This window comes from Chironomus tepperi, unplaced genomic scaffold (assembly GCF_022539635.2).
Source record: "Chironomus tepperi strain 1889 unplaced genomic scaffold, CSIRO-AGI_Ctep_v1 contig_445, whole genome shotgun sequence".
Taxonomy (NCBI): domain Eukaryota; kingdom Metazoa; phylum Arthropoda; class Insecta; order Diptera; family Chironomidae; genus Chironomus; species Chironomus tepperi.
The window spans coordinates 7,001,680-7,029,647 of record NW_027226567.1 but is presented as its reverse complement, the minus strand read 5'-3'; the positions used below and the strand labels follow the sequence as shown (position 1 = coordinate 7,029,647).

Sequence of the window (27,968 nt, the reverse complement as noted above, 5' to 3'; positions counted from 1 at the left end):
AATTCTCCCGATTCATGTTTTATATTTATTCTGTATATATACTTTAAGTAAGGCAAAGAAGAAATGAATAACTCATAAAAAAATAAAGGCTTTTGAAATTGCAAAACACAGCATAGCCAAAGCTAAATTAGTATAGATGTGGTCACTTGTGGCCGGCGGTAGCGCATTTTGACTGCACAGAATCAGAACATTATAAGTAAATTAAAGAATACAATTTTGTCATGAAACATCACAAATTATTTGAGACTCGAACCCATGACCAGAGAGAATTTTGAATAAAATCATCTTTTTAAGGGTTACGTAAAAAAAATACGTACGTAAAACGTAAGGGCTACGTAAAAATACGTACGTCAAACGTAAGGGAGTTTTTGAAAAATTATTAATTAAATTAACCTTTTGGTGCACCAATCGATTTAATTTTTCGGCAGTCACCTATACAGACTATTACACACATAATAAGTATGCAAAAAACCGCATCAAAAAAGCTTAAACTGGAGGAGGTGTTCGGCGGCAGACGGACGGACGGACAGACAGACAGACGGACAAATTGCGGACATTCTTCATCTTTTCCTGTAACAAAAATGCGCTAAAAAAGAATAAATTTTTTAGTCTGTATTGTGAGCAAGCGAGATCATTTCTGTCTTTTTTTTTTTTTGTAAGAAGGCAGTTCTCGCAATGTAAAAATAGAAACTGGATTTTCTGAGAAAGTGAGAAAGAAAGGAACACAACTTGCATTAATGAATAATATGTGGTTATTATTAGAACAAGAAGAATTATTTCGTGTAGTTTTTTTTGACAAAGGCTGACAACTATAAAGGCTCTCACATTTTGAATTAGAAAGTTTCCTTTCGTCCCACAAAATACTGGTTTTTATCATTTTAAAGTAAGTAATAAGTTTAAAGCCACAAAGAATTAAACAATTACTTTCACGTTGCATGATTTATTGTCTAAATTTTCCAACCTAATTTTGAAATTCTTTATGAAATTTGCAAATGATTTATGATGGTACTACGCAGACGAAAGTTCATCAACAGCTTCTATTATTTATGAGTTTCGCGCGTTAAAATGAAATTCCGAGAAATTACAATTTAAAAGATTTAAAGTTCATCAACGGAGTCAATTGTTTGAATAATCTATAGCAGTGTTGCTCACACTACTTGTCGCGGCACTTTAATGTGTCGTCACTTTCTTTTGAAAATGTGATAAACTGTACACCATGTGGCTTATCATCAAGATGTGCCATGACACAATAAAGGTTGCTCACCACTGAACTACACAATAGAAATTTTTAAGTTATTACTTCGAGTTGTTCGCAAATGTCGACAAAAGTTTAAGGGCAATAGACTGGTTTAGTATTCAATTGAGTACTTGAAGTAGATATTAAAGCTTTATTCGAGTTGACGTCAAACTACTTCAGTCTAGTTAAACTCAAGTTAGTCAAACATGCGGCACAATTCAGCAAACTGCAGTTTTTAATGGAAGAATGGGTCGAAATAAGTCGGCATGGTGCCGCCAGGGCAACATTACATCTTACAGTTACTGCGGCGACTTAAAGGCGACATATGTAGCGCTGCTCTAGCGAACATGTTGAACTGTTCATAAGATTCATCAAGTCGAGTCATAAATTATAACAATTTCAAATTCTTAATGGATATTTAAGGATTAAGGATTGTTATCTAGTCTTTATTGGCTAGATTGGTAAGTTCAAGATATCCCAAGATTGTCTTGATCTTTAGAATTGTCCGAAGTCAAGACACCAGGAACTCATCCTATTCAAGTCTCTTTTGAAGCTGTGTAGCACTCTATATATCAACGCTGTCCAAATGCGCCACACCTTGGTGGTAAGACTCTACATAAAATCCGCATGGAATATGATTCATGACATTTACATAGTTGGAAGGCACTGCAATAAATCAACAACAACATAAAAACCAACTTTAAACTGTATTGACAACTTGATAATAAATTCTTAAAATTGCTACACATCATCTACAAAACTTCCCCTCTTTTTCGAGTGCAGTTAGGTATGAAATTTCAAACCAAACCCCATTGTACAAGCAATTGGAATGTGCCAAAGAATTCTTTGTCAAACAAACATTTTGTCCCATTAGAATTTAATTAAATGTGAAACTGAAATTGCTCATTTTGTTATCCTTCTAGACGAAACACAAAACAGTGCGCAACAGTGAGAAAGTAACCTTAATTTGAGTCAAATTGTTACAACATTCCAAGTTGAGAAATTCCAAAAGTGATAAAAAAATAAATTCGTAGCTTGCTATGTATGTTAATGGCAATATTAGAATTTCTAATATCCTTCTTATTCCTTATTACATTATTTCTCTTCAGGTTTCTCACCCTTCAAAAGAATGGGAATTTCTTATTATGAAAACACAGCAGAAACAGCATCCATCCATACCCACAGATATATATACATTTCTTTAAAGTAAGTTAAAAGCGATAGAAATTGAGATTGTGTATAGAAATAACCGATTTTTTTTTTCTTTTCATCTACTCGTTTTCGTAATAACAAGCATATACACAGCATCGAGCATGAGCACGATGAGAATGGAAATGGATTTCTCGGGCATTTATTTGAAACTGAAACTGGGGGAATTTGTAAGCAATCTAGCAAGTATGTAAGGAGAGTGAAATAGTTTCCTAATAATTTTCTACTCGAAAATTTTTTTCAACGGATTTTTCTGTTTGTTTTGCTATCATCATCTCGTTCTGTGTGTGATTCATTAGAGGAGAGGAGAGGAGAGGAAGAAAAAAAAAATTATGTGAGTCGAAATGGATCTAACGTAATCATGGAAAATCTAGTGATTTATTCTTAAAGATTACAGTGGCGGGCAAACTTTGTGCCGCGGTACACCTTGATGGTATCAAAGTTTCAATAGTGTGTCATGTCGCGACACATGGGTTGAATTATAGTGTGCCCCGATACATTGGTTGCATTCTTAAGTGTTGCGATACACAAGTTGCTCATTAGTGTGTCACGAAACACAAGTTGCTCACTATTGTGTCGCGATACAAATGTTGTTTACTTGTGTGTCGCGATACATTGTTGCACACTATTATGTCGCGAAACACAAGTTGCTCAATAGTGTGCCGCCATACAAAAGTTGCTCAATAGTGTGTCGCCATACACAAGTTGCTCATTAGTGTGTCGCGATACAAAGATTGCTAACTGTTGTATCGCGATACATAGATTGCTAACTGTTGTGTCGCGATACATAGATTGCTTACTGTTGTGTTGCGATACACAAGTTGCTCACTAGTGTGTCGCGTTATACAAGTTGCTCACTAGTGTATCGCGATACACAAGTTGCCCACGAGTCTGTCGCGATATACAAGTTGCTCACTAGTGTGTCGCGATACTCAAGTTACTCACTAGTATGTCGCAATACTCAAGTTGTTTACCTTGACACACAAACGTTGCATACTAGTGTACCATGCCACATAGATTGCTCACTAGTGTATCGTGGCACATAAGTTGCATTCTAGTTTGCCACGATACACAGATTGCCCACAACTGTTATAAACACACAGATACACAGAAGCATAAACACGAAAATAGAATTTAGAACACGATGATTATGATGATGAAAAAATGAGAAGCAAATGATGCAGACATTAACGGTAAAATAGCAAAAGTTCTTTATATTTATATTTTTGGCTGAATGATAAAAACTGGTTTGCAAGAGCGCAAAAATTCTTTCTTATTTTGCTGTTTCCTTTATATTAGATTCCTCTTAAAATTGCTATTTCTCTTTATTCTTATAACTTAGTGTTGTTAAGTGTTGTCTACATATAAATAATAAAAAAGGCACAACCATTGAAGGAGATATTGTGTCTTGAACGACTGAAATGGGAGAAGGATGATATCTTCAGTCACGATGCGCAAATAAATTTAGATTTAAGAGTCTTAGATAACAAATTGTGAAACTATCGCTTTTCATTCTTTGCTTTCCGAACGAGAAATGTCGCTCACTATCTTTTCAATCTATTAAAAACATATAGAAGTGGAAGTGGAAATAAGAAAAGTCATGTCCCAAATCAGAAAATTTTTCTAATAACGTTCACGACACGTGTTGAAAATTTTAAAAAAGAATCAACTTCTTCTCAATTTTTATGTCTGCCTTCTTCACAGATTTATGCATGTATAAGTTCTTACTTTATGTCTTCTTACTCTCTTTCGCTTCGCTCAAATTTCTTCACTGTCGATTTGTAAATAAAAGAAATATCCAATATCCCGTCAAGTCAACACAGAAAATAAGGATATGCGTGTGTATATATTTGTTCTTTAGCACATCCCTCATCCCTCCTATTTTGCCATATTACGTTTTGAACCTTTTAACCTGTTAAAGCAGTAAATAGAGAGTGAGAGAGGGGTCGGTCTGAAGACAACAACATACTTATACGCATTCTGACACGGGACCCTCTTCACAATCTCTTTAATTGTAGATGAAGAAAGGTCCCGTTTGAGAAATAAAAAAATGAACGAATGGGGTTGAAACTTGCTATGTCCTTTCAAAATGGCACACGTTGAAGCACGTGAAGGATCATTAAGGTGCGGTAAGGTTAACTGTCTATACTGTCTATCAAGTTAGTACTCCCTTCAATTTTTGTTATATTATATTTGTCTAGGATTATGAAAGCCTCTATAAATCGGTGGATGGTGGGACGTAAATGAAAAACTTTTTTTTTTCAGCGCCATAAATCAAGTTTTTCTCATTCGTGTGCTGTTCCATTCGGTGCGCATAAGAAAGTCCTTGCCAAAAACTTTTGTAATATCCCGTTTCGGAACAAAAAAAAAGAATCAAGAAAGTTTTAGTGCATTTTATTTAAGAATTATGTTTATGTGGCTTTTTTTCTGTCTAGATGGCAGAGATTGTAACTGAATTTATTGATATCTCTTGGGTATGGCTTTACGTTTTGATGGATATGATGTTAAATTTAAGTATATTGAGTTGTAATACTGTTGATATTGAGAAAAAAACAGGATTTTATGATAAAAAAGGGGAACTTTAAGAATTTTAGAACAGACTTTAAAGTGTCTTGCAGCATACCCTAATTGTGAGAACTGGTTTTAAATGTCTGACAATAATTTTAACGGACATTTCCATGAACTAGACAAATTATGCATGATTTAGTAGTAGAATTGGATATTTCAGACTTAATTGAATGTTGGAAGCCTTACTCTCATGGGTTATACCTTCAATCTCTTAATAGACGTAAAACTTTATGGAAATTCCCTTCAAAATCCAAACCAATTAATAAAATGCGATTCCCTCAAACAAGGAAAATCCCATTTAAAGATTTTTAAGGCTTTAGCAATATCGTATGCTGTGTGAGAATAAAACAGGAAATCTCAGGGGTTTTCTAAACACAAAAAGAACTAGTCAATCAAGGTATAAAATTCACATACATGTTTTATCTATTCTATTTTCATGAATGCTTTATTCATTCTTACTAATTCATTGCACAAGATTAAAAAGAAGTTTACCTTGTGTCTGCATCGAAAAAAAAAAATACTAAATTTGAATGGTTGTCTATTATGCTTTATCGATGTATATATATCAACTTTCATTTCTCATACTTCTATATACTCATATAAATCAAGTCTTAAAGAAATTTCATTCATCAAACAAATTCAATATTGTTTGGAAGAATCAAGTCAGGCAAGAATGAGTAATGGAACATAACAGAAAAAATCGAACTTGATATTGATAAGAGCTATCTAAATCCCAGCTTAATTATAATCATTTTTTTTTCGATTCAAGCTTCACTTTGCGATAAAAAAATTTTTCTGGATATTTATTTCAAGATTATTGACGTTGATAGTGCAAAACAGTGTTGTTAAGTAAGGTTTAGAGATATCTATAGATATTATTTGATCTAGATAATATTCCCGAGTGGACAAATGAGCAGCACGATGCGCAAAATATTATTCTTTGCTGTAAAAGTGAGTCATAGTCAGCTGTCAATTGGCCGTCAGGGTAACTTCATGTCTTGATGTCAATAATGCGCCTTAGTGGCCCTAGTGACTTGATTGGGTTGTTTAAAGGGAGTGCAACATTAGGCTAGTTGTGTGTCTAGTTCTAGGAACGACTAATGTTTTCGGAATTTGATTGAGCAGCCTTAGAATTAGACTAAGTAAAAGCTGGTCCACTCGGGATCACTTAGTACTTGACCAGACAACATCAAGACAATGGCACCTAAACTACTAAGAACAGTTTATGCTTAGAATACCACAATATATGAAAATCATGGCAAGCCTTGTTTGGTTTCTTAGAATACCTAAACAGATATAAATCTTAACCATAGTCTTGCTTCGATACCTAAAGAGCTAATTTTAGACAGTACATTGACATTTACACGGATTAACACGAATATCTAGCCTTAAATCAAAACTTGTTTTCACTAAAAAATAAAGGTTCGGCCGTTAGCAATCAAATCTGACAATTCACAACTTCACTGCAGTGTAATGCACCATAAATCCCCAAGCATAACATTTTTTTACTTAAAATCATTTTTTCACACAGCTTTCAGTCACTTCCCATGAGCTGTTACGAAACAGCAAATACAATAAACGTGAAATAGGTTAAGGATGCATCGTCGTCGAATGGAAAATAAAATGAAAAACGATTTGTGGCAGGGGGGTGGATGGAAAAAAACAAATTAAAAAGGAACAAAAGAAAAACTTACTTTAATGCTGTCGTAACATGCCGTTACACGACCATTCTGCACTTCAACATTTGCGGGTGGATGTGCAAATTTACATTCAGTATCTGGACGAGAACATTTGTTTCGTTGAAATTCCCGACATACTTCAAGTTGAAGCCATCGAGAGTCTTTTCCATTCAATAAATTACTCATGTTGACCATTGCAGCCATGGCTTTATAATTCTTATTTTAATTATTTATGACTTCTTTTTTTGATTATTATATGCTTACTAATTTTCTTTTTATATTTAATCGCAAAAATCACAAAAAAATATTTTTTTTTACACTTTTTTTTAATGTTCTTGACTGCTTATTTGCATAAATTAGGACCGTTGTGTTTATTTCTTATCTCATCTGTTAATTTAAATCATTTAATGATGAGATGATAATGAACTTTTGTATTTTTTGTCGTCACTTTATTTTTCATCCATTTCAGGACTTGCTTGCTTTTGTTTTGTGTGTAAATTATTTATTATTATTATGAAATATTGTATCGTCTATCACATTCATGTAACACTATATTAATGTATTATGTTATTATAAGTCACTATAAGAGTAGAAGCTATGTAATTCGGTGTATGCATTTGACGTTGATAATGATAGATTTTTTCTGCTGTTTTTTTTTTGTATATTTATGTATGATTAATTAATTTTTCATGTAATAATGATTCTTAAAGGAACAGATTTCACATATTTTCACTCTCTGTGCTATTAACTTTCCTTATACTTCTTTTAATGTAATGTTATATATCACAATGTTGTGTCGATGTAGATTACGTTGCAATATTTATTTCAAAGACATTATTTTCCATATTTTTAGTTGTGCTTCACTTCGTTAAATGGATAAAAATTGTAGAATTGTGATCAACTTTCAATGCTGTTGCTGCATTTTCTCTTTTTTTTTTTCTTTCTTTTTTTGTCACTTTCTGTTTTATTTTTATCACCTTTCACACTGACTTTATGCTCACTGGGATTTTTCTTAATTCTTTAATAACTTTTGTGCTTGCTTTTTTTTGATTTTTTTCAATATGGCAAAAATAAAATAAACAAATTTTTTTTAAACTATAAAAGCAAATCGACTAGATGTCTCGAGGTATAATTTGCAATTCCAACACACGAATCGCTTTGTTGTGCGACCTTTTTCTTTCTTATATACTTATGTCCTCACACACAAAAAATAAATATAAGAAATGGGAATATCAAGAACACTTAATCGCGAATGATTTCTTATGCATTTCTACCATAAAACATGTACGTTGTTAGCGTATATTCTATGTTTATTCACTATAGGAACCGAATTTCTTCTTCTTCTTTTTTTGTTTTTATTCAACGACTATAGCCCTTTTTTAATATTATATTCGTTGTTTTAAGCTCTTCTTTTATTCAATTTCCTTTTCTTTTCATCCTTTTTTTAGTGAGGTCCGTTTACTGTATATTTACTGAGGGTTGATGGTAATGTCAGATGGAAATTAAAGTCCAAAAAGATTAAGATTGGAGGAAAAAGTTATGATGCTGACTAATTGAACCTACGATAATCAGAAAAGAGAGAAAAAAAAATTGTTTATTAGAGAGGAAAAATGAGAAAAATGAAAATGTGTAAAAATTTGAAGTGAAGCACATGACATGATGGTGTCATGAGAGACGGGCAAACGAGAATGAGAGAGAAAAAAAAATGATTTCATTATAATTAATGGAGTTAATGGGATTACGAAAGGCTACTTATGCTGTTATTTTAGAAAGAAAATATATATCGTAAATCTCTTTCAACAGCCTTTCGTACTTTTTGATTAAACAGCAAAAGTACACAAATTAATGAGAGGGAAAATCAAATCAGCAAATAGAAATCAGCATCTGATTCTGTTTTACTTCTTTTTTTCAATCGATATCGATTGCCTAAACGCATTTACGATAAGCGACTCCGATAAGAAATTTAATTATGGAAGTTTTGAAGCTTCTCTTTGGTTTGAAAGTTTTTTTAGTTCTTGTTTCAAAACTTTTTGTGATGGATTTGTTTGTTATCTATGATGATTTGCTAAACACGCTTCATTTAAGTCACAAGTTTGAAGGAGAAATGACTTAAAATCCCATTAATGGCGGGTCAACGTTCAATTGACCTCAAAATTTTTTTGAAGGTCTTCAATGAATTGTCTAAAAATGGGTTATTAATAATATTAAAAGAATTTAGAGTTCCAACGGTATTTCAAGGTTTGAATTCTTTTTAAGATATCTACTGATTTTGGGAAATTTTAAAGAATTTTTAGCAATTCAAAATTTTTAAGATTTTCAAAAATTCAATTCAAGTCAAAATTTTGACAAATATTTGAAACTTTAAAATTTGAATATTCTAAAATCTAACAGATTTTGACAGTTTGAATTCTATCTATCAAAATTCAAAATGTATACAATTTTCTGACAGATTATATTTTAAACGTTTTCAAAATTCTGATATTTTGGATTTTGATATAATAGTTTGAACGGGTTTCAAAATTTTTGACAATCTAAATTTAAAAAATTTGTCAAAATTTAAAATTCTTAAAGGTTTTTAATTTCGAACAGCATTAAAATGTTTGTTTAAAATTTTCAAAGAATTTTGAAAATTTCAAATTAAAGGCAAATTTAACAAGATTTTTAAATTTCAAAAAATTCAAATTCCAACGAATATTTTCAGATTTAAATTTTAGTAACATAAAATTTCAAAATTTAAATGAATATTGAGAATTTAAATTTCCACATTCAAATTGTGAAAATCTCTGTAAATATTTAAAATGAAAATTTAAATTAATTTCAATCTTCGTCTGGAATTACTCACAATTTTAATACAATCTAATACAATACTATTACAATCTATGCTCAACGAGGCAAGTCAAGCCGAGCCGTTCAATATGAATAGATTAATAAATGCCTTAATTCAATAAACATGGGCTTAAATTGAAAAGAAATCGCTCTCAATATCTCGACACTCCTCTTATAATTGAATATTGTTCTATTGACAACAATTATTTTTTCTTATATTTTTGTTGAATCGTTCGTTCTATCGATATAGCCACTTAATAAACTTTAACAACTTTTCAATACCAGCTTCTTGATGAAAATGAGCATTTTATAGGCAAAACGGAAAATTTTTTGTCATATCGATTTAAATTCTATTAAAAGCTCAGCTAAAAGAAAGAAAAAAATGCCGGTGTACAGATAAATATAAAATTTATATTTAATGCGATAAGTGTGTGTGACATATTTTCATAGCTAAATAAACCTCGACTCTCCTTTTGTAATAATTTATTTTGTATTTTATTTTTCTTATATCCAACACTCAATGTGAACCATTTATTATCAATATATCACACATTTTCCTTTCTGTTGTTATTTTTCTAATAATTAACACACTCATAAGTGAACGTGAAATGTGCTTTTTCTATATTTATACACGATGTGGCAGTGGTGGGCAACCTGGGAGACCATTTCGGACAAGACTGATCTTTAAGATCAATCTTACAGAATTCTAGAGTATGAAGAATATATTGTCTACATTTTTGAACATCACGTGGTTCTTACGCCACTTTTTGACCTCTTCTCCTCTCCGAAAGACCAAAACCTAGTGGCAGCCATCCACCCCATGCCCACCAACCCCAGGGCAACTCTAAGAACCTTATACATTAGGGTCGACGCATAAACATTGCACATTAAGACAACAAGGTTGCACACCACTATAACAAGATGATGTACAAAAATATTACGTTGAGAGAAAAGAGAGTCATCAGAATAATCAAATATACTGGTTAGAGTTAATGGTAGCAGCTGTTCACTTCTTTCGTCATCTTCCAAGTGAAATGAAATAAAAAAATTGGGGAATTATTGAGATAATTTTAAAAAGTGAGAAGAAAAATAAATTAGAATGAAGAAAAAAAAGATCTTTTGAACGAGATGGAAATGCATGAGTGGCGATGGACTTCGTAAGACGGAGGAATGAATGTACACGTAAAATTGAAAAGAAAAAAGTCAAGCGAGGGGAAATTTGGCGTAAAAATTCTAAGATTCGATTCAAGTCATTTAATTCATGCCGATTTTCAATGAATTAAGCAGGAAATGAACAAGAGTCAAATTTTCCACACTTTTGTTTGTCGGTTGGATCGGAAGTAAATGAATTTTGGTGTGCCGCACACGAATTGACAATTTTGTTCGCATTGTTAAGTAGATTTGTCAACTTTTCTCATCATAATAGCATTAAATTGCATTAAAAATCGAGCGCAAGCTTTCAAAGGAATAATTTAACTAAACCGCAACACTTTCGTTGCTCTAGAAACAAGTAGCTTAATGATCAAGTCGGAAAGTCTTCCATCCCTTGAGTTGAATCTTGTATTCTCTTTTATACTGTCTGCAATTCTCTGTGTAGATATATTTTTCAAAAAAAAAAGAAGTAAAAATTCACTTGAAAAATATTTAATTTTTTGCTACCACGCATTTCAGTCGATGAATAATATATGTACATAGAAGTTTTATACTAAATTGAGAGGCTGTTAGGGTTAACGACGCAAGTATACTTAATTTATTCATGAGAACGACGTCAAATTGAATTCTTTTTTATATTTTCCTCATTCTTTTCATCTCAGATGTTGATACCAGTGCTAAAAAAATCTGTTGTTACTGTATCTGTATCATATATTTTAAAGTAGATTGTAGCATCTTACAAAGTAAGAACAAGAAAACGTGCTAGGTTGTTGAAAAAAGTTTACTTTTTTCGGTAACGGTTTCATGTCTTAAAAAGTTTTTCTTTTTCAAATATCTTATTAGAGTTTTTTGCACTCAGCCACAATGTATAACTTAGCGTAGTCATGCATTTCACATAGATCTACCATAAATAAGATTCATGGTACTTACAACTTGTAAGCAAGTTTGAAACACAAAACCTTTGAATAATTCAATTCCGCTGATTAAATTTAAATATGCGAACTTTTGTTGAGCACATTTTGACTGTTTTTATGATTTTTAATTTCTTCGAAAACAATGCGGAGATGACGATATTAAGTTTCATGCAAATAATGATCATTACTTCTTATTGCCAGAGAGTTGTGTCATCGAACAATTAATTTCATTTACTAGCTTAATAAAAGTTTTTTGTGAAATCCTTCATTTAAATTATTGTGTCTTGTAGTAATAAATTTCGTTGGTGTAGCTTAAATTGAAGTTTTATGGGCAGATGGGGAATATAAATTTAGATGATTGGGTGATTCTCTTGAAGATTGACACTTTTATTCTTTTGTTTAATGGATGTAAATCTGCTTTTTAATGTTATACATTGAATTTTACTTAAGATTGTAAAGTCTTTGTTTATTGAATATTGATTTTTAATCTATTGGCTTAATCTTAGTTATTTTATTGACCTTTCTACTCCAATAATCCCTAATGCTCATAAATTCAATGATCCAAACTCCAAATTACGAAATATTGGCAAATTCATTGTTTACGAATTTTGGAATTTCCATATTTATCGTAATTTAGCTTCATGTTAATCCATGTTAATCTTAGTATTGATATTTTGTAATTGCGGTATTTATAGTTTAATTAAACGACTTCCTTACGGATTTAATTTATTCACAATGATGTTTATTCTTCGAAATTCAAAAACAGACTGACATTTTATTAGAAAAGGGGGTTGCAACTATGAATTTTAAATATTATTCAAATCTCAAATAAACGGTATAAGCTGAATTATTCAATATTCAGTAATTTAGAGATCCAGAAATGATAAAATGTGCGAGAATAACATCAACATTTCAAAATTGACAATGCGTAGACCAAGCTGATATAAATCAAGCCTACAAATTGCATACCACCCAAATAATATAATTAACCTTCCAATCTACAACTCTTTTGACTCACATTGACTCTTGCAAAACCTTAAAATCAGTTTATTACACTTGAGTATAACGATGCACTTTAGTCATCCGCCTACTATGGTTCATTTACTTGTTTTAATAACATTTACAGAGCATCAGATTATAAGAAAGCGCTTCGTGTGCTCTAATACATCGCTCACGTCTTGAGTAAAACTAAATAAAAAATCTATATCTCTTTTTTTTCTAAATAAATATTAAGACAAAAAGAGTATTGTAAAGAAGAAGAACTATGTGTGATGCCCACACGCTGTAGTTCGCTTTATTTTTTTGCAAAAGTTATTAATCGCACAAACAGAAGAGAACTAAAAAACTTTCGTGATGTCATGAGCGTGCCTCTATCTCGCTCTTTTTTATTTTAATATTTACTTCTTCTTCTTCTTCATTTTTTTATCTGACTGATTTAATTTCATGTCTTTTTTATTGAGCAGCAGCAACATTTATTGAAAAGAAATACTCTTTTTATGTTTCCATTTCTTTTTTTTTGCACATATAGTTATGAAATTTAGTCTTCGTGGCCTTTTGGCTTTAATTTCAATAAATATAAAAATTATTAACGTGTGCCTGTATTGTGTCGATTACTCTTTTGTTGTGATACGGTGAGATGGGTTTTAGAAGCCAGAAAACTTCTATATTTGGTCATATGTGAAGGAGATCCAGTGACTCTTTATATAATCCTCAATTCGACAATATTTTTCGTGAGTTTATATATATATGGACGCATTAAGTATTCTTATTCATCTTTTATATGGTGCCCAAGAGTAGAAACTGCGGTATTATTGAAATTGAAATATAAAAGGAACTTTTCTTTCATTCCTGTCCATAATGTTTGCATACATTTAGCAATCGAGTGCTGAATTGCATTCACTTTGGTATACATGACTTGATATCATTGTCAATGCCTTGATAGTTTTTGAACCGAGCGGCAAGTTTCATTTTTTTGCTGTTAAACAGCTTGAAAACTATTTTTATAGTCAGGGATTGATAGTTTCCACAATACACAATGATTCAGTTACACAATAGTTCTTGGAAAAGAATTACTCAATACTAGAGCATCCCGAAAGGAACAGGTTGTGATTAATCAACACCTGAGTCAACAACTCGACATTTGTCAAACTTAACATCAAATATTAGGTTTATAACTACTTTAAGATGCTACTTTAAGAATATAAATCCCTGGTCACGAAAAACTGAAGTCTCTTTGATGTTTTGTGGATGACACGACAGCCTTGCAATCTCTTAACAAGTATGTCATGTAGTTCGGGATTTAAATACACAATCATCATGTGAATCACAGAAATCCTTGGTTATATTGACATTACTATATGCAATCTGGCAACAGACCAGAAAATTTGTTACAATTTTGCATAGACATTGAGTAGATATTCTCGATTGTCTCATCTTTTTGAGATTTGTACCAACGTCATTGCGAAATTTTAATAAATTTTTGATTTGTTGTCTGAAAAGTTAGCTTAAGAAACCAGTTCCAGTCAGTTATGCAATACATTTTAATCAGCGTTTATCCTATCATGGTGATCAATTTCTCCGGTACTAATATGGTACGGTAAGCATATACTGACCATACCATACCAAGTTATACTACACATTATCATCACCGCCTTACGGTATAGCCACACAACATTGTATCGCACCATTTTATTACTGGAAAATCAGCCGCTTTTTAAGAACTATATAAACGTGCTGATCGTTTAAATATATCCGAGCATCTTGAGAACAACCCAGTGTCAGAACCCTTAATGCGCCTCTTTTAACCTTTTTTACCCGAAAACTCGAAAATAATTTGCACAATTCAGCTGGGGTTATTGATGAAATGAATAAAAAAAAGTACAATAAGAGACGTAGAAGACCACTTCCGGCCACTTCCAATTTCAAATGAGGGGATAGATGGTAAGAGACTGTCTAAGAGTATGTAGGAGTGCGGTCTTTATGAAGTATTCTTCCTTTTCATTCCATACCAAACTTGTCGTCAACATCATCTCTGTCATCATCGATGAACAATGTGGACAGCAAAAAAGAAGCTTCTATTCATTCCCAAAATATAAAATGTACACAAAGAATCAGTAAGAGATCCCAAAAAATGAAAAAAAAAAGTAAGAATCGAGCACGTTTTTGTGAAAGAATATAATCAAAAATATATTTATTCTCTAACTAGAGCAGATTTCATACTTTTTTCTTGTGTAGAATGTAAGAATATAAAAATACATAAATGTCTACGCTCTGTTTGCTAAATTCTTATAACCACTGAACCTTGAGAATTCAGTTTTGAGAAAAAAAGACCATCGTCGATATGCGATTTTTCATTAAATTTTGTTCCTTCTTCTCTTTGCTCTGTTCTCGACGGTTTTTTTATGCTTTTTTATGTATTATAAAGTTTCTTTCAATCTCTTTCCTTTGGGGCAATATTGCAAGGAATATGGACATTGAAAATTGAATGTTTAGTTGGATGTGCAAAAACGAAAACGAAAATTTTATGTTCTTTTGATGAAAACTGGTTTTGTTGTGACTAAGCTATTGACCTTATATGTCGAGTCGTATCTGATTTGGTAACAAGTTATAAAGAATTGGGTAGAAATGTCCAAAAAAAACTTACGTGAAGATTTGATGCAATATTTTTTACCTCATTTTTCTTATTTTGACTTTAAATTACGATCTGTATCTAATTTCTTGACATCCAAATGCTTTAAAACTCCCAAAACTTAATTAATATTCACTTCCTTACTGTTGAATTCGCGAGAATCTTGTCTAAATTAAAATCTTTGTCAATTATTTGCTCACTTTGATTGTTTATATTTTTTAAAACCTTACAAATTTATTTCCGTCAAATAAAACATTTGTAAGGTTTTATATTACGCAACACATTTCATTCATTCATTCTTAGTTGACAATATGACAGTTACAAGTCACGTGAACATCAAATTAAAACTGTGCCTGAATGGAAAATCCGCTGTGTCACAGCACATTAAATTAAAGTCTTAAAATGTCATCAAAAATCCATCCGTAGAATCACACTTGCGCTTTTTGCTGTTAATGAATTTTGAAAATGGCAATAAGCAACGACAAAACTAAACTGAAAAGTGAACGAGAAAATGTGAAATGAGAGAGGAGATGATGACTAAGATTCTTTCAACAAAGTTTGCTGTGAGGGAAATACAAAAATACAAACTTTGTATTCATTCATTGATTAGAACACGAATCAAAATAAATAATTGATTTGAAATAGACGAAATAAATGTTGAAAAGAGAGAGTAAATTGATTTTTTTTTGTGAAAAACAAATTTTAATTCATCATGAAAATGCAGAAATGAGGAAATCGACAGCAGCATGATGATGTGAAAATAAGAAGAGATTTTATTTCCAGCCAGAAAATTTGTCGTATTATCTCATAAAAAAATTAAAATAAAAGTCGTCGATTGAGTGATGGGGTTTGTTCATTAGTTACGTACAGAGTTGCAATACAGACACCTGTGACAGGCAAAAACCGTACAAATTCTCGATAATTTATATTGTTTTTCTTACAAATCCATACAAAATATCAAAAATTTGTACGGGGAGTTCTCTCCCAACCTCCAAACAAGGAGGTTGTGGAATTTTCAAATCCTCAATTTTAAATTAAATACGTGTAGGAATAAGTGACAAACCGGATGAAAGTACACAATTAAGACCAAGGAACAACGAGACATAGGAGAGAACTCAACAAAGTCGCGATTTAATGAGAAATTGAGGAAATACTGGACTTGACAAAAATGAGGTTTTCAAATTAACCTTGATATAGGCCGGAAATTGATTAATCGGAATTTGACAGTAACAAATAGGATTTTGTAAGGATATTAATTGTATCACGATGGGTTTTTAGTGTTTTTCCATCAAAAAACAATTCTTTCCTAAAACATAACCTATATTTACGGGAATACCATCAATTCAAATCTGGATCATCGACATATCTGGATCAAAAGTGATTGTGACGTAGATTTCCTGCTTGGTGATGGTTTTTTGTGTCTGGGCCATATATCACCAGTAGGCTTCAACTAATCAATTGCAAATGACCAGACTTTCAACATATTATCATCGACAACATGGAATTGCCTGGATCATCAGTTAATGTGACGTAGAATTTTTACTTGGTGATGGTTTTTTTAGTGTTTTGGCCATATATCACCAGTAAGCTTCAACTAATCAATTACAACTGACCAGATTTCTTCATATTAGCATCGACAACATGGAATTGAGACAAAAAGGAACATATCAAACAGTAAATTGAATTGGAGCCATTGACGAGTCTTGAATATTGTCGATTGTTAGCAGTAATTTCCGTTCAGCGATGGTTTTTGTGTGTGGCCAAATATCGCGAACGGAGTTCGACTGATAGTTGATGGTGTTTTGACTTTTAATTGGCTTCCTTATGGAAATAGACTTACGTACCAATTTATGTAATTAACTGAATATTGTGTCAAACTTGAAAATTTTCTTCTTAAATATTTTTACAAAGGACATTGTATATCTCTCATTAATATGTAAACAAATCGGAATTGATAACGGTCATTTAATAGCTATAAGCTGATAGACCTTAATAAATATAATTATCAATCAATCAATCAAATTTGTACGGTTCTTGTCTGTCAGAGTTGCCTGTTTTGCAACTCTGGTTACGTATCAGTTTTAGGTGGGTTAGAAGAATGTCAGAGAGAATGTCAATGCTGCGAAAGAGACACAAGTTTGCTACACCGTCCTTAGATGGAATCCACAAGAGAAACGACGACCAGGAGCTCCAAAAACTACTTGATGTAGAACAGTGATGAAGGAATATCAGCTCAACGTGCGAGCGGAGATTTTGCACAAACTAGATGGACCAGAGCCAGCAACAGAGTCAGATGGAAAACATTTTGTTGTAATCTAAGCCACATAGGCTACACACCATAAACCACATTGTAAACCACATAGGAGCATCATTACAATAAGTAAGTAAGTTAGGGGAGGGTTGGTGGGAGGCTTCAATATTTTCTAACGAAAAGCACACCCCCAATCCGCCCCGGGGGTGTCAGTCCAAAAATATTTTCAGATTATGTCAGTGGTGGGCAACCTATATGGCGCCAATAATTTTTGGAAATGTCATGAACCATTTGTCCCTGTGCAGTTTCAGTCGAGGCTAGCCATCAACCCTAACAGGCAAAGTGACCGCTTTTAGGTACCATAGTGACCTTACTGTATCATGACAACATACTCTTTGCCTGTTAGGGCAAGGTGCCCCTCGAAAAAATAGAAGATTGCCCACAACTCCATAACGTAATTAACGAACAGCCCCCACGGAACAAGAACAGCATAATACAAATAATTTAAGTGTATATCGTCAATAATGATGAGTCATAAATTTATAAATTGTAGCAATTATGATGAAGCGCAATTGCGCGCTACCATATGGCACGAAGAAAAACACCATTTAATATATCACAAAAGCATGTGCACAAACGACAACGAAAAATCCTTTCCGTGAATGTGTGATAACAAAGAAAATTCTAACAGAATGAGGATAGAGTCTTGACGTCGTCCAATATGTGTCTAATATAATCTCCACAAAAGTCATTATATCCAAAAAAAAATTGTATATTGTATACACAATATCGTCTCACATTGAAGATATTTATAAGTTTTTTTTTTCTTCTGTCTGAATATGTAACACAAAATTGTGTATATTTTTATTAAAGCGCGATGAATGAGTGTATGAGTTTAGTTTTTTTTTTTTTTTTTCGACAACATTTCGTAATTTTTTTTTTTTTTTCTTCTTTTTCAGTTAAAAGAAACTTATATTTAATGTAGGTAGATAGAGACTGCTCTTTTTTTTCTTACTTATAAAAATGCGGTTTTTATAAGCAAAAGAAGGCAATATACAAAAAAAAATAAAGATTACAAATGAAGAAAAATAAAAGAGTCTTGACTCGTTCCGTTCGTGTCATTCTCCACCAGAAAAAGAAAGAAAAAAAAGTCATGTTTTTCACGATACTTTTTTTTTTCATAATGTTTTTTAAGTTTCTTTTCCAGGGATTTAGAATGATTAATTGAGATATTATTTTTTTGCGAGAATTTTCCTTTTGCTTTTTTCTTTTTTTTTATTGCTGTGCATAAAATTCTTTTGAGGATTTAATTTGTTGACGAAAATTGAGCACTTTTTGGGGATTTCGGAGCTCATATGGCTTCATATTATTTTTTATTACTAAATTTTAATGTACTTTTGAAGAAGTTATTGCCACTAAATCATGTTTTGTATGAATTAATTTGGTAACGGTTAAGAATAATTTGAATTTAAAACATTTGAATGGTTTTCAATGTTTGCATTTGTAGGGTTTTAAAACGTTTATGAAGATTTTGAACGTTTTAGAAAATTTTGTAAAATTTAGAAACTTTTGCATGGTTTTTTTGTAAATTATTTAAAAATTCCATTAACTTTGAAACATTTATTTGGTTTTGAATAATAATTTGTAAGATTTTGAAACAGTTTTTCTGATTTTTGAAACATTTGTAAAGTTTTTTAAAACATTTGTAAAGTTTTTTGATTTAACAATTGTCAAAATTTTAATCACTATTGAAAATATCCGTTAAAAATCAAAACATTTGTATGGTTTTTGAGAATAACTTGTAGATTTTTGGAACATTTTTTGAAAAATTCGTTATTTTGAACATTTTTTTATTAGTTTTTCACAAATTTCAAAACTTAATTGGAATTATTCACAAAAATTTTAATATTTTTCATTAGACCCCATACAAATCATTCTAAAGAAGTTGCACAAATCCATCCAATTTCAATTTTAAAGTCATAATTCTCACAGAAACGAATAAAAATCCATTAATCATCACATACAACTGCGTACATAAATAATATTAATTTGTACACAACAAAATGACTCAATTTTCGTCACACAAAACTTTTTTATCACAATTATTACAAATTCTCATATCAATATTCAATCCCTGATTTCTTATTTTGTTGATGATATTTTTTTCCGTATGATAGGTTCCTTTTATCGATTTCTTCAAAAGTCATTTTATATTAGCGCGAACAAAAATGAATAAATTGTGAGGGTACGAATTAGGGAGGCACAATTTCAATTTTTTTTTTCTACGTTCTGTTATCAGTGGAGAAAAAAAATGATAAATCAAAAAAAAATGTATTTTTGTTATGCGATATCACTCGCTGCGTTTCTTTTCATTTTTTATTCCTATATGATATTTCGATATCACATCCAAAAAAAAGCAAAAATCCTTTAATACCGTCAGAAATGGAAGTAATTAACTTTCAGCATGTTCAAGTCTAAACTCTTCTTCTTAATATCTTAAATGTGTTTATACAACAAGAGACACGTATCGTGAATTTTTTTTTATTATTTCTCTCCTTCACTTCTTTTTTTTTGTATTTTGGTAGAATAAATAAATTTTATCGATCCGCATATTTTTTCTGCATATATTACAATATATTCTTTTTTTTCTCTCTTTTTCTCCTTCTTTATGACTATTTTTTTTTTTATCCATTCTTGGATATCACATCACGCAATTTTCTTATTATTACACAAAAATTGATAGCTGATTTAAGTTTATTAAAAAAATTATTTTTCACTCCCGTATGCCGTCAAAAAATTTTTTTTATATTAAAATTAGATCAAATAACATGCGGAATAGGAGAAGAAAACCGTCTTGGAACTTACATGAGTAGAACACTTAAACACACTGACTGACAAGAGTCATATACACAATACATCTGACGATATTCTCTCACTCTCGCATCATTGCGATTTTTTTTTTTATTTTGTAGAGTCTGACTTTTCATAATGCAAAATTTGTAGACATTTAATTTCTCTACAGATGCAATAGTTTGACAACGCCCTTTCCAAAGTTTATGAATGTTACTTTTTCATTGGCTTGTTTCCTCTACGTGAGTTTAATTCTCGGACATTTTTACTCACTTTGTCTTTTTTTTTGTCAATTCTGAGATTTTTTGTTGATACTTTTTTACTCATTATTTGAGAGTGTCATTTTATGACTGAATCAGATTTCATTACTTTGATCTATATTTATTTTAATTTTCATACAATCATGCATGCTTTATGATGAAAAAGTCGTTAAATTGCCGGTCATAAAAATATTGGAATTTTTGAACGTTACAAGAAAAATTTGAAATTATTTCATCACGCTTAGTTGATTTCCCTTTGAAAAAATCTACATCAATTTGAAAAGACCGTTATAAATCTAGTACTACGATTTCAAATTCTAACAATATGTTGAAAATTTAAATTCTAAAAATTCGTTAAATATTCAAATTTCAAAAATACGTTAAACATAAAATTTCAAATTGTCTCAGTCTATAAAGCAAAATGCACAATAAATGCCTATCAAAAGCAGCTGTTACGTTCACTTTCCTTTATAGACGAGTTGTTTATTTGTAAACAATACAATAAAATTCAAATTTGACATAATAAAAATTTTCTTCCTTTAGATTTTCCTGCGTTTCTTTCCGTAATCGATTTTCTCAAATGATAAGGCATTGTTTGTTTGGCTCTTCGTCTTCGGATTTGGTTTTGTCTTCGGTGTATAATGCTTCCTCTTTTTAGTCACAATGCCTACAATATTTTTAAGCGGTTTCGGCACAATATAGTCTGGAACTTCTGATAAATGCTCTTGGGATCTGATGATACTTAAAGGTGCGTCATGTCTGATAACTTGCATTTCTCTTGGGCTGTTCTCGAAGAATGTCTTGAGTTTTTCTGAATTACAAATTTCTTTTTTGATTTCCTTCAATCTTGCTTCCTTTATAGCATTCTTAGTGACAGCAAACCATGCATCATTTGCTCGATATTTGAATGGTTCCACATCCTCTAATTTGAATTCATGTCTTTTAATAATTTGTGTATTTCCATTTGTATAACTTGCTGCTAAATGCTCTTCTACAGCTTCCATTATATCTTGTTCCTTAGTCGATACAAATGAAAGGACATTTCCTTCATTATTTCCTCTTGCTGTTCTACCTGCTCTGTGGATATATGAATTCACATCCAATGGAAAGTCAAAATTGATGACATTTGAGACACAACGGAAATCAATTCCTCTAGAAACTCCATAATCAGCATCATCCTTAACTTTTGATTTTGCCGATTCTCCTGGTTTCACTAAAGTCTTCTCATCCGATGCTATAATTATATCATATGCTCCTCTATTGTACTCATTTACTGCATGACATCTTGCATTCGCTGGAAGTTCTGAATTAAGAACAAGTGATCGGATTTTGAATTGATCCAGGAAGAGTTTAAGCCTGAAAGAAATTTAAATGTTATTAGTCATGCTGTTTAATGGATATTAAAGAGGATAGATAGTGGAAGTAGAATCAGAGAGAAGATTAGAGTTTAGTCATCCGACAATCTTGTCATGGACATTTTTCAACATCCTCGACATCGTCTCATTAGTAATTTAGTTTGTCATCATAGGAAATAATTATAAAGCATAAAGTAATGCAAAGGAACTTACTTGTAGCACTTATCGACCTTATTGACGAAAATTATACATTTTCCTTTAACTAAAAACAGCTTGAACATTGTGAACAGGATGGCTGCTTTTTCTTGCTCTTCTGCTAAAATGTGATAATGTGTCAATTGTGTTATTGGTGGAAGTTCTGGTTCCTCTAATTTCAATGTGACTGCATTGTGAAGAACAATTTTCTTTAGATCCATAACTTCGTCACTGAGTGTAGCTGATACAAGAGCTGATTGATAAGTGTTTGGAAGATAATTCTCTAAAATTTCCTTCAATTCGTCCTTAAATCCAAGTGAGAACAGCAAGTCAGCTTCGTCAAGCACAAACATTTCAAGTGATTCCTTCACATTGATATTCTTCTGTTTCATGTGACTTAACATTCTAGCTGGTGTTGCTATAATAATGTCTGGATTTTGAGATAAAGTGTGTTTCTGAGCAGTTGTTTGTGTTTTTGCTGTAAGATTCACAAACTTTATGATTTTACTGCATTTTATCGTCAAATCTGTCAAAACTTTTGTTGTTTGATGACAAAGAAGTTTACTAGGTGATAGAACTATCGCACTGGTTCTTTGTTCAGCTAATGAACTTTTTGAATTGAGGATCTTCTGGATGATGGGGATTAACACAGCCGCTGTTTTTCCAGATCCAGTTCGTGCTGAAAATATTTCATTATTTTATGAAAATAAAAAGTGTTTTATGTAGGATTGACATTATTTACCTTGAATTAAGACATCTTTCTTGTCAAGTATGAGTGGAATAGCTTTTTCTTGAATTAACGTTGGTGAAATCCATCCTAATTTTGCTATTGCCTGTAATTATGTTTTATTTGTATTATTCTGTGATATCTTCACCATATTCCATTTTCCACTGGTCAATAGCCATTAGTTAAGTAAAACTCACCTTTAATATCCGGTCATCAAGCTCCATTTGATGGAAATTTAATGAATTATCCTTTTTCTCCATGTTCACGTTGTTTTTTGTTTACGAAAAAAAACGGTCTACGTAAATTGCTGCAAGGGCTACGTATACGTAAAATTACGTTGCGAGAAAATACGTACGTAAAGTGTTCACGTCAAAACCGACTCAAAAGATTGCAATTTATGCAAAAATATTTAATTAAAATTTAACAAGTAAATACAATAATAAGGATAGCAAAAGTTAGTGTAAAGACATTAGTAGTGTATTTTGTACGTTATTAACTAGAAATCAGATAGAAAACACATAAAATGGCTGCAGAAATTGAAGGTTTCTTCAAAAATGATTTGCGAGATAAAATTACGGCCTCAAAACTGCTTGTTGTTGGTGCCGGCGGAATTGGTTGTGAAATCCTAAAGAATCTCGTCATGTCCGGCTTCAAAGACATCGAAATTGTAAGTTATTAATATATATTTGTTAAGTTTTCAAGTTTTTAACCTTTTTCTTCTTATTCCTGATTCCTTCAGATTGATTTGGATACAATTGATGTTTCTAACTTAAACAGACAGTTCCTGTTCCATAAAGAACATGTTGGAAAAGCTAAAGCTGTAGTTGCTCGTGAAACGGCATTAAAATTCAATCCGAATGTGGAAATTAAGGCATATCATGACAGTATCTTCAGTACTGACTATGGAGTGAGCTTCTTTCAACGCTTCACAATGGTCCTTAATGCTCTTGACAATCGTGCAGCACGTAATCATGTGAATCGTATGTGTTTAAATGCTAAGATCCCTTTAATAGAAAGTGGAACAGCTGGATATAATGGACAAGTTGAATTAATTGAACGAGGAGTTTCACAATGTTACGAATGTACGCCAAAAGCAGCTCAAAAGACTTTCCCAGGCTGTACAATTCGTAATACACCATCGGAACCGATTCATTGTATAGTTTGGGCAAAACATCTCTTTAATCAACTATTTGGTGAGGACAATGCTGATGAAGATGTCTCACCAGACACGGCAGATCCAGAAGCATCTGGTGAAGCTGGAAAGGGAGCTTTAGACAGTGAATCGAATGAAAAAGGAAATGTTGAACGTACAAGCACAAAACAATGGGCAAAGAATTGTGACTTTTTGCCTGAAAAGCTATTCAACAAGTTCTTTAATGACGACATAAATTATTTGTTGAGCATGTCTAATTTATGGAAGAACCGTACACCACCAAAACCAATGAAATTCGGTGAACATGATGATGTTATCACTGAAATGGGTGATGTCGCTCCGTCAGCAGGTGTTGTGCGTGATCAAAAAGTATGGACTGTTTCCGAATGTCAACAAGTCTTTGCTGAAAGTGTTAATAATCTCAAGGAACAGGTATTAAAGCTTAAAGAAGACGATAATTTAGTATGGGATAAGGATGATAAAGACGCAATGGATTTTGTAACAGCTTGTGCTAATATTCGTTCAACAATATTCACAATTCCACGTAAATCACGTTTTGACATTAAATCTATGGCTGGAAACATTATACCGGCAATTGCGTCCACAAATGCTATAACTGCTGGATTCGTTGTTCTTCATGCTTTCAAAGTATTGGAAAAGAAGTTCGATCAATGTCAAAGCGTTTATGTTCGTGCACAACCTAATGCTCGTAACCAGATTTTCGTACCGGAAAAATGTAAGTTGCCAAAAATCCGTTAAATTTTTGAATTTTCTAAAACTCAGTTTTACACCCCTTAATATTCAAATTCTAGAAATCCATTAAATTTCAAATTTAATTTTTCCGTTATTTTCTATTTCAGTAATCACACCACCAAATCCAAATTGCTACGTATGTGCTGCTAAACCTGAATTAGTCCTGAAAATTGATACTGAAAAAGTAACAGTGAAGGAATTGCGTGATGATATTTTGATTAAAGAGATGCACATGGTTAATCCTGATGTGATGTTAGATGGTAAAGGTATCATAGTCATATCATCAGACGACGATGAGACAGAATGCAACGAAGCTAAATTACTTAAAGAAATGCACATTGTTGATGGATGTATTCTTAAAGTTGATGATTTCTTCCAAAACTACGAACTAACGATAACAATTATTCATAAGACTGCAGAACGTGATGACCCTAAATTTGAGATTGTAGCTGATAAAGATGTCTTAAAGACAGCTGAGAGTGTTGAGGAAGTAAAGAAACAAAAGGAAGAAGAATCATTATCTCAACCACAACCAGGACCTTCAAATGGCGCATCATCCTCAAATGGCGCTAAAGCATATGAAAGTGATGAGGATGACTTAATTGTTGTTGAACCACATGCTGAAAAACGAAAACATGCAGAAGAAGGTGAAGATGAATCACCCACTTCCAAAAGAGTTCGTGTTGAGGAACCAGCAGCATCATCATCACAAGCCTCAACTGTAGAAGGCGATATCGACGATGACGAGGATTTAATTTGCATCGACGATGATTAAATCAAGTTAAAAATAAATTAAGAAGAAAAATCACGAAAAAACAGTAAAAATTCCTTAAACTTCGATAAGAAAGAGAAGAAAAATATTTCAAGAATCATTAATTAATTAATTACATTTAAGTTAATTTAATTTTCTTATATGATGTGAGATCAAACGTTAGATGTCAATAAAGTTGATGGAAATGAGTCCATGAAGCTGGTTTATAAGAAAATTTTGTGTGTTTTTGATGATTTTTCATTTCTCAGTATGTGGGTAAATATTAATAGTCGTTGCTGGTGACTAATTGAATGACTCAATTTTAATGAAAGAAAAGATGAAAATGACTCAATTTTAACGGTTATCAAAAATTCAAATTTTAACGCATTTCGAAGTTTCAAATTTTAACGACATTCAAAAATTCAAATTTTAAAGCATTTCGAAATTTCAAATTTTAACGACATTCAAAAATTCAAATTTTAACGACTTTCAAAAAATTTGAATTGAGGGAAAATATTTGAATTTTTGAAAACCGTTAACATTTTGAACTTAAGAATACAGTTTAAATTTGAATTTTTGAATGTCGTTAATATTTGAAATTTCAAAATCCGTTAATTTTCAATCAATTTTTTCTCATTATTAATTCTGAAAAGTTAAAGAATATATAAAAATCATTTGATTAGGAAGCTGAAAAGTACAATTTGAATTTAAAATTCCCAAAATTTTATTATTTTTCAAATCGATTTTTATTTAATTACTTTTTCTCAATCTGTATTCATCTTTTTTTTATGTAATAATCAACAACATTTAATCATTAAATTGTTTTTTTTTTTCATCATCAAGTTTATATATTTCTTAAATATTTCATCATCGCTCATTTAAATTTTTTTTTCTTTTATCTAAAAATTTTTTTAATGATTTTTTTTTATACAAATTTTCATCTTTCATATTTTCAAAAGATTTGTTTGCATTATCGAATTCTTAATACTCGCAAGAACAAATTATTAATTTTTTTTTTATATTTCTGGCTTTTTTAATATTTTTTTTATAGATGAGTTTTATACAATTTTTCTTCAAAAAATATGTCTTTAAATGAACTTTTTTTTCATCTCTAAGAATTCGAATTACAAAATAAAATTTTTTTTATTTGAATTGGGGTGATGAAAAACTTTTTCCCAAAATTATTAATATGAATGAGGAAAATTTTCATTTTTATATATCATTTAATTAGGTTTTATGTTTGTTTGGAAAGTAGAAAAATTTTCTTATAGGATTTTCTTCGATCATTAAAAATTGATTAAGGAAGGAAGGAAGTTAGAATATATTTTTTCATCGATAATATTCTCAAATGCTAGGTATTACAAATTTATCTAGAAAGAATCGCATTAGCTTAGCGTTTTATGAAGTTTTATAAGGTTGGATGGATGTGATTTTGTTGCTATTTGAAATTTAAATTTGATCTTTAAAAATTCATATTTTTAACGATTTTCAAAAATTCAAATTTTCTAACGGTTTTCAAAATTTTAAATTTTTCAACTGATTTCAAAATTTCAAACTTTTAAACTGTTTTCAAAATTTCAAAATTTTTAACGGTTCTTAAAAATTCAAAATCTCTGATATTCTTTGTAAATTCAAATTTTCAAAAACCGTTAAATTTTCAAAATTTTTCTTTTGATGATAATCTTCATTTGCAATCACGTAGTTCCTTCAAAACCAACACCAGCATCCAAAATCCCCATCCAATCAACCAAATTAAAACTTCATCTCCTGAATTAGAAGTAAAGAAGAATGATAAATAATCGGAAATACGAATGATGTCAAGAAAGTCATCAAGTTTTCTCCGAAATATGAAAGTTTTCGATAGATATACGACAGTAATTAGCAACATAAAGTCATGGAAAAAGTTTTCTTTTAGTTTTTCTCCTCATGAAAAGCATTTATTTTCATTTTTTTTTTCAACTTTTCATAAATAAATTTTCTTATAAAATTTTGGATTCACTTTTTTTTTGTTCATCATAAGGCAGCATTTCTAAAAAATATGTATTTTTTATATATTCTCATTTTACATGATGATTTCGCGTCAAAATATTACAAATTTTTAATTTTCCACTTTTTTAATCCTCATTTTTTTAGTAGTTTTGTTCTGATAATTGTAAATAGGATTTTTAAGTTAGTTAAGTAGATAGTTCTTCCTTATTTTGGCTGATTTAAGCAGCGTAAAAATGACAACTTTTTTTAAGATTGATGAATTTCTCAATTCAGTCATTTGAGTCATGCAGAGATGATGAATTCATGTTGATGGAGATAAAAATTTATGCGGTGGGACAGAAATTAATTTAATTTAATTTAAATATATTTCATGATAATTTAATGACCACAAAGTCATAGTTGCCTAGATAATACTTTTGTGTTGTGTTGATTACTCATTGCTTGGTTTGTGGGCAAGTTGCTTAGTAATTG

General features: G+C 31.1%; 3 protein-coding genes and 2 long non-coding RNA genes across 12 annotated transcripts in view; 3 read left to right on the top strand and 2 right to left on the bottom strand.

Annotated features, from left to right (window-relative positions):
* Nucleotides 1-20,402, bottom strand: part of LOC139098538 (putative uncharacterized protein DDB_G0285119) — a 47,210-nt gene extending 26,808 nt beyond the window's left edge. For 5 of the 8 annotated variants that reach the window (XM_070650770.1, XM_070650774.1, XM_070650775.1 and 2 more), the window contains exons 1-2: nucleotides 20,330-20,402; nucleotides 6,709-8,252 (exon numbers count right to left, since the gene is read on the bottom strand). In XM_070650770.1, the coding sequence (XP_070506871.1) occupies nucleotides 6,709-6,897 (189 nt within the window). In that variant the 5' untranslated portion in view covers nucleotides 6,898-8,252; nucleotides 20,330-20,402. Of the gene's footprint in view, nucleotides 1-6,708; nucleotides 8,253-9,535; nucleotides 9,818-12,603; nucleotides 12,727-20,193; nucleotides 20,295-20,329 lie in introns of those variants that run through there. The other 3 variants (XM_070650773.1, XM_070650772.1, XM_070650771.1) reach the window with 3 other exon arrangements.
* On the top strand, nucleotides 14-4,328 carry LOC139098539 (uncharacterized). The gene is made up of 4 exons (XR_011545206.1): nucleotides 14-2,279; nucleotides 2,347-2,443; nucleotides 2,532-2,780; nucleotides 3,550-4,328. It is a non-coding gene; the product is annotated as an uncharacterized lncRNA (long non-coding RNA).
* Nucleotides 13,910-18,116, top strand: LOC139098541 (uncharacterized). The gene is made up of 4 exons (XR_011545207.1): nucleotides 13,910-14,525; nucleotides 14,646-14,728; nucleotides 15,517-17,593; nucleotides 18,018-18,116. It is a non-coding gene; the product is annotated as an uncharacterized lncRNA (long non-coding RNA).
* Nucleotides 20,403-20,961: 559 nt separating the features above from the next.
* Nucleotides 20,962-23,169, bottom strand: Ddx56 (putative ATP-dependent RNA helicase DDX56). Its single transcript, XM_070650118.1, has 4 exons — nucleotides 23,049-23,169; nucleotides 22,867-22,957; nucleotides 22,143-22,803; nucleotides 20,962-21,930 (listed from the first exon to the last, which is right to left on the bottom strand). The coding sequence occupies exons 1-4, from the start codon at nucleotides 23,109-23,111 to the stop codon at nucleotides 21,114-21,116; spliced, it is 1,632 nt and encodes a 543-aa protein (XP_070506219.1). The 5' UTR covers nucleotides 23,112-23,169; the 3' UTR covers nucleotides 20,962-21,113.
* A 50-nt stretch (nucleotides 23,170-23,219) lies between these two features.
* Nucleotides 23,220-25,743, top strand: Uba2 (Ubiquitin-like activating enzyme 2). The gene is made up of 3 exons (XM_070650213.1): nucleotides 23,220-23,518; nucleotides 23,591-24,740; nucleotides 24,865-25,743. The coding sequence occupies exons 1-3, from the start codon at nucleotides 23,375-23,377 to the stop codon at nucleotides 25,530-25,532; spliced, it is 1,962 nt and encodes a 653-aa protein (XP_070506314.1). The 5' UTR covers nucleotides 23,220-23,374; the 3' UTR covers nucleotides 25,533-25,743.
* Nucleotides 25,744-27,968: the final 2,225 nt, after the last annotated feature.

Excerpts from the sequence above, each read along its gene's own strand:
- Ddx56 (XM_070650118.1), bottom strand. The coding sequence starts at position 23,111 with ATGGAGAAAAAGGATAATTCATTAAATTTCCATCAAATGGAGCTTGAT. Across the intron at positions 22,804-22,866 it reads GAAAGATGTCTTAATTCAAG|CACGAACTGGATCTGGAAAA; the intron begins GTAAATAATGTC and ends AAATATTTTCAG. Across the intron at positions 21,931-22,142 it reads AAGGTCGATAAGTGCTACAA|GCTTAAACTCTTCCTGGATC; the intron begins GTAAGTTCCTTT and ends AATTTCTTTCAG.
- Uba2 (XM_070650213.1), top strand. The coding sequence starts at position 23,375 with ATGGCTGCAGAAATTGAAGGTTTCTTCAAAAATGATTTGCGAGATAAA. Across the intron at positions 23,519-23,590 it reads GCTTCAAAGACATCGAAATT|ATTGATTTGGATACAATTGA; the intron begins GTAAGTTATTAA and ends TGATTCCTTCAG. Across the intron at positions 24,741-24,864 it reads GATTTTCGTACCGGAAAAAT|TAATCACACCACCAAATCCA; the intron begins GTAAGTTGCCAA and ends TTTCTATTTCAG.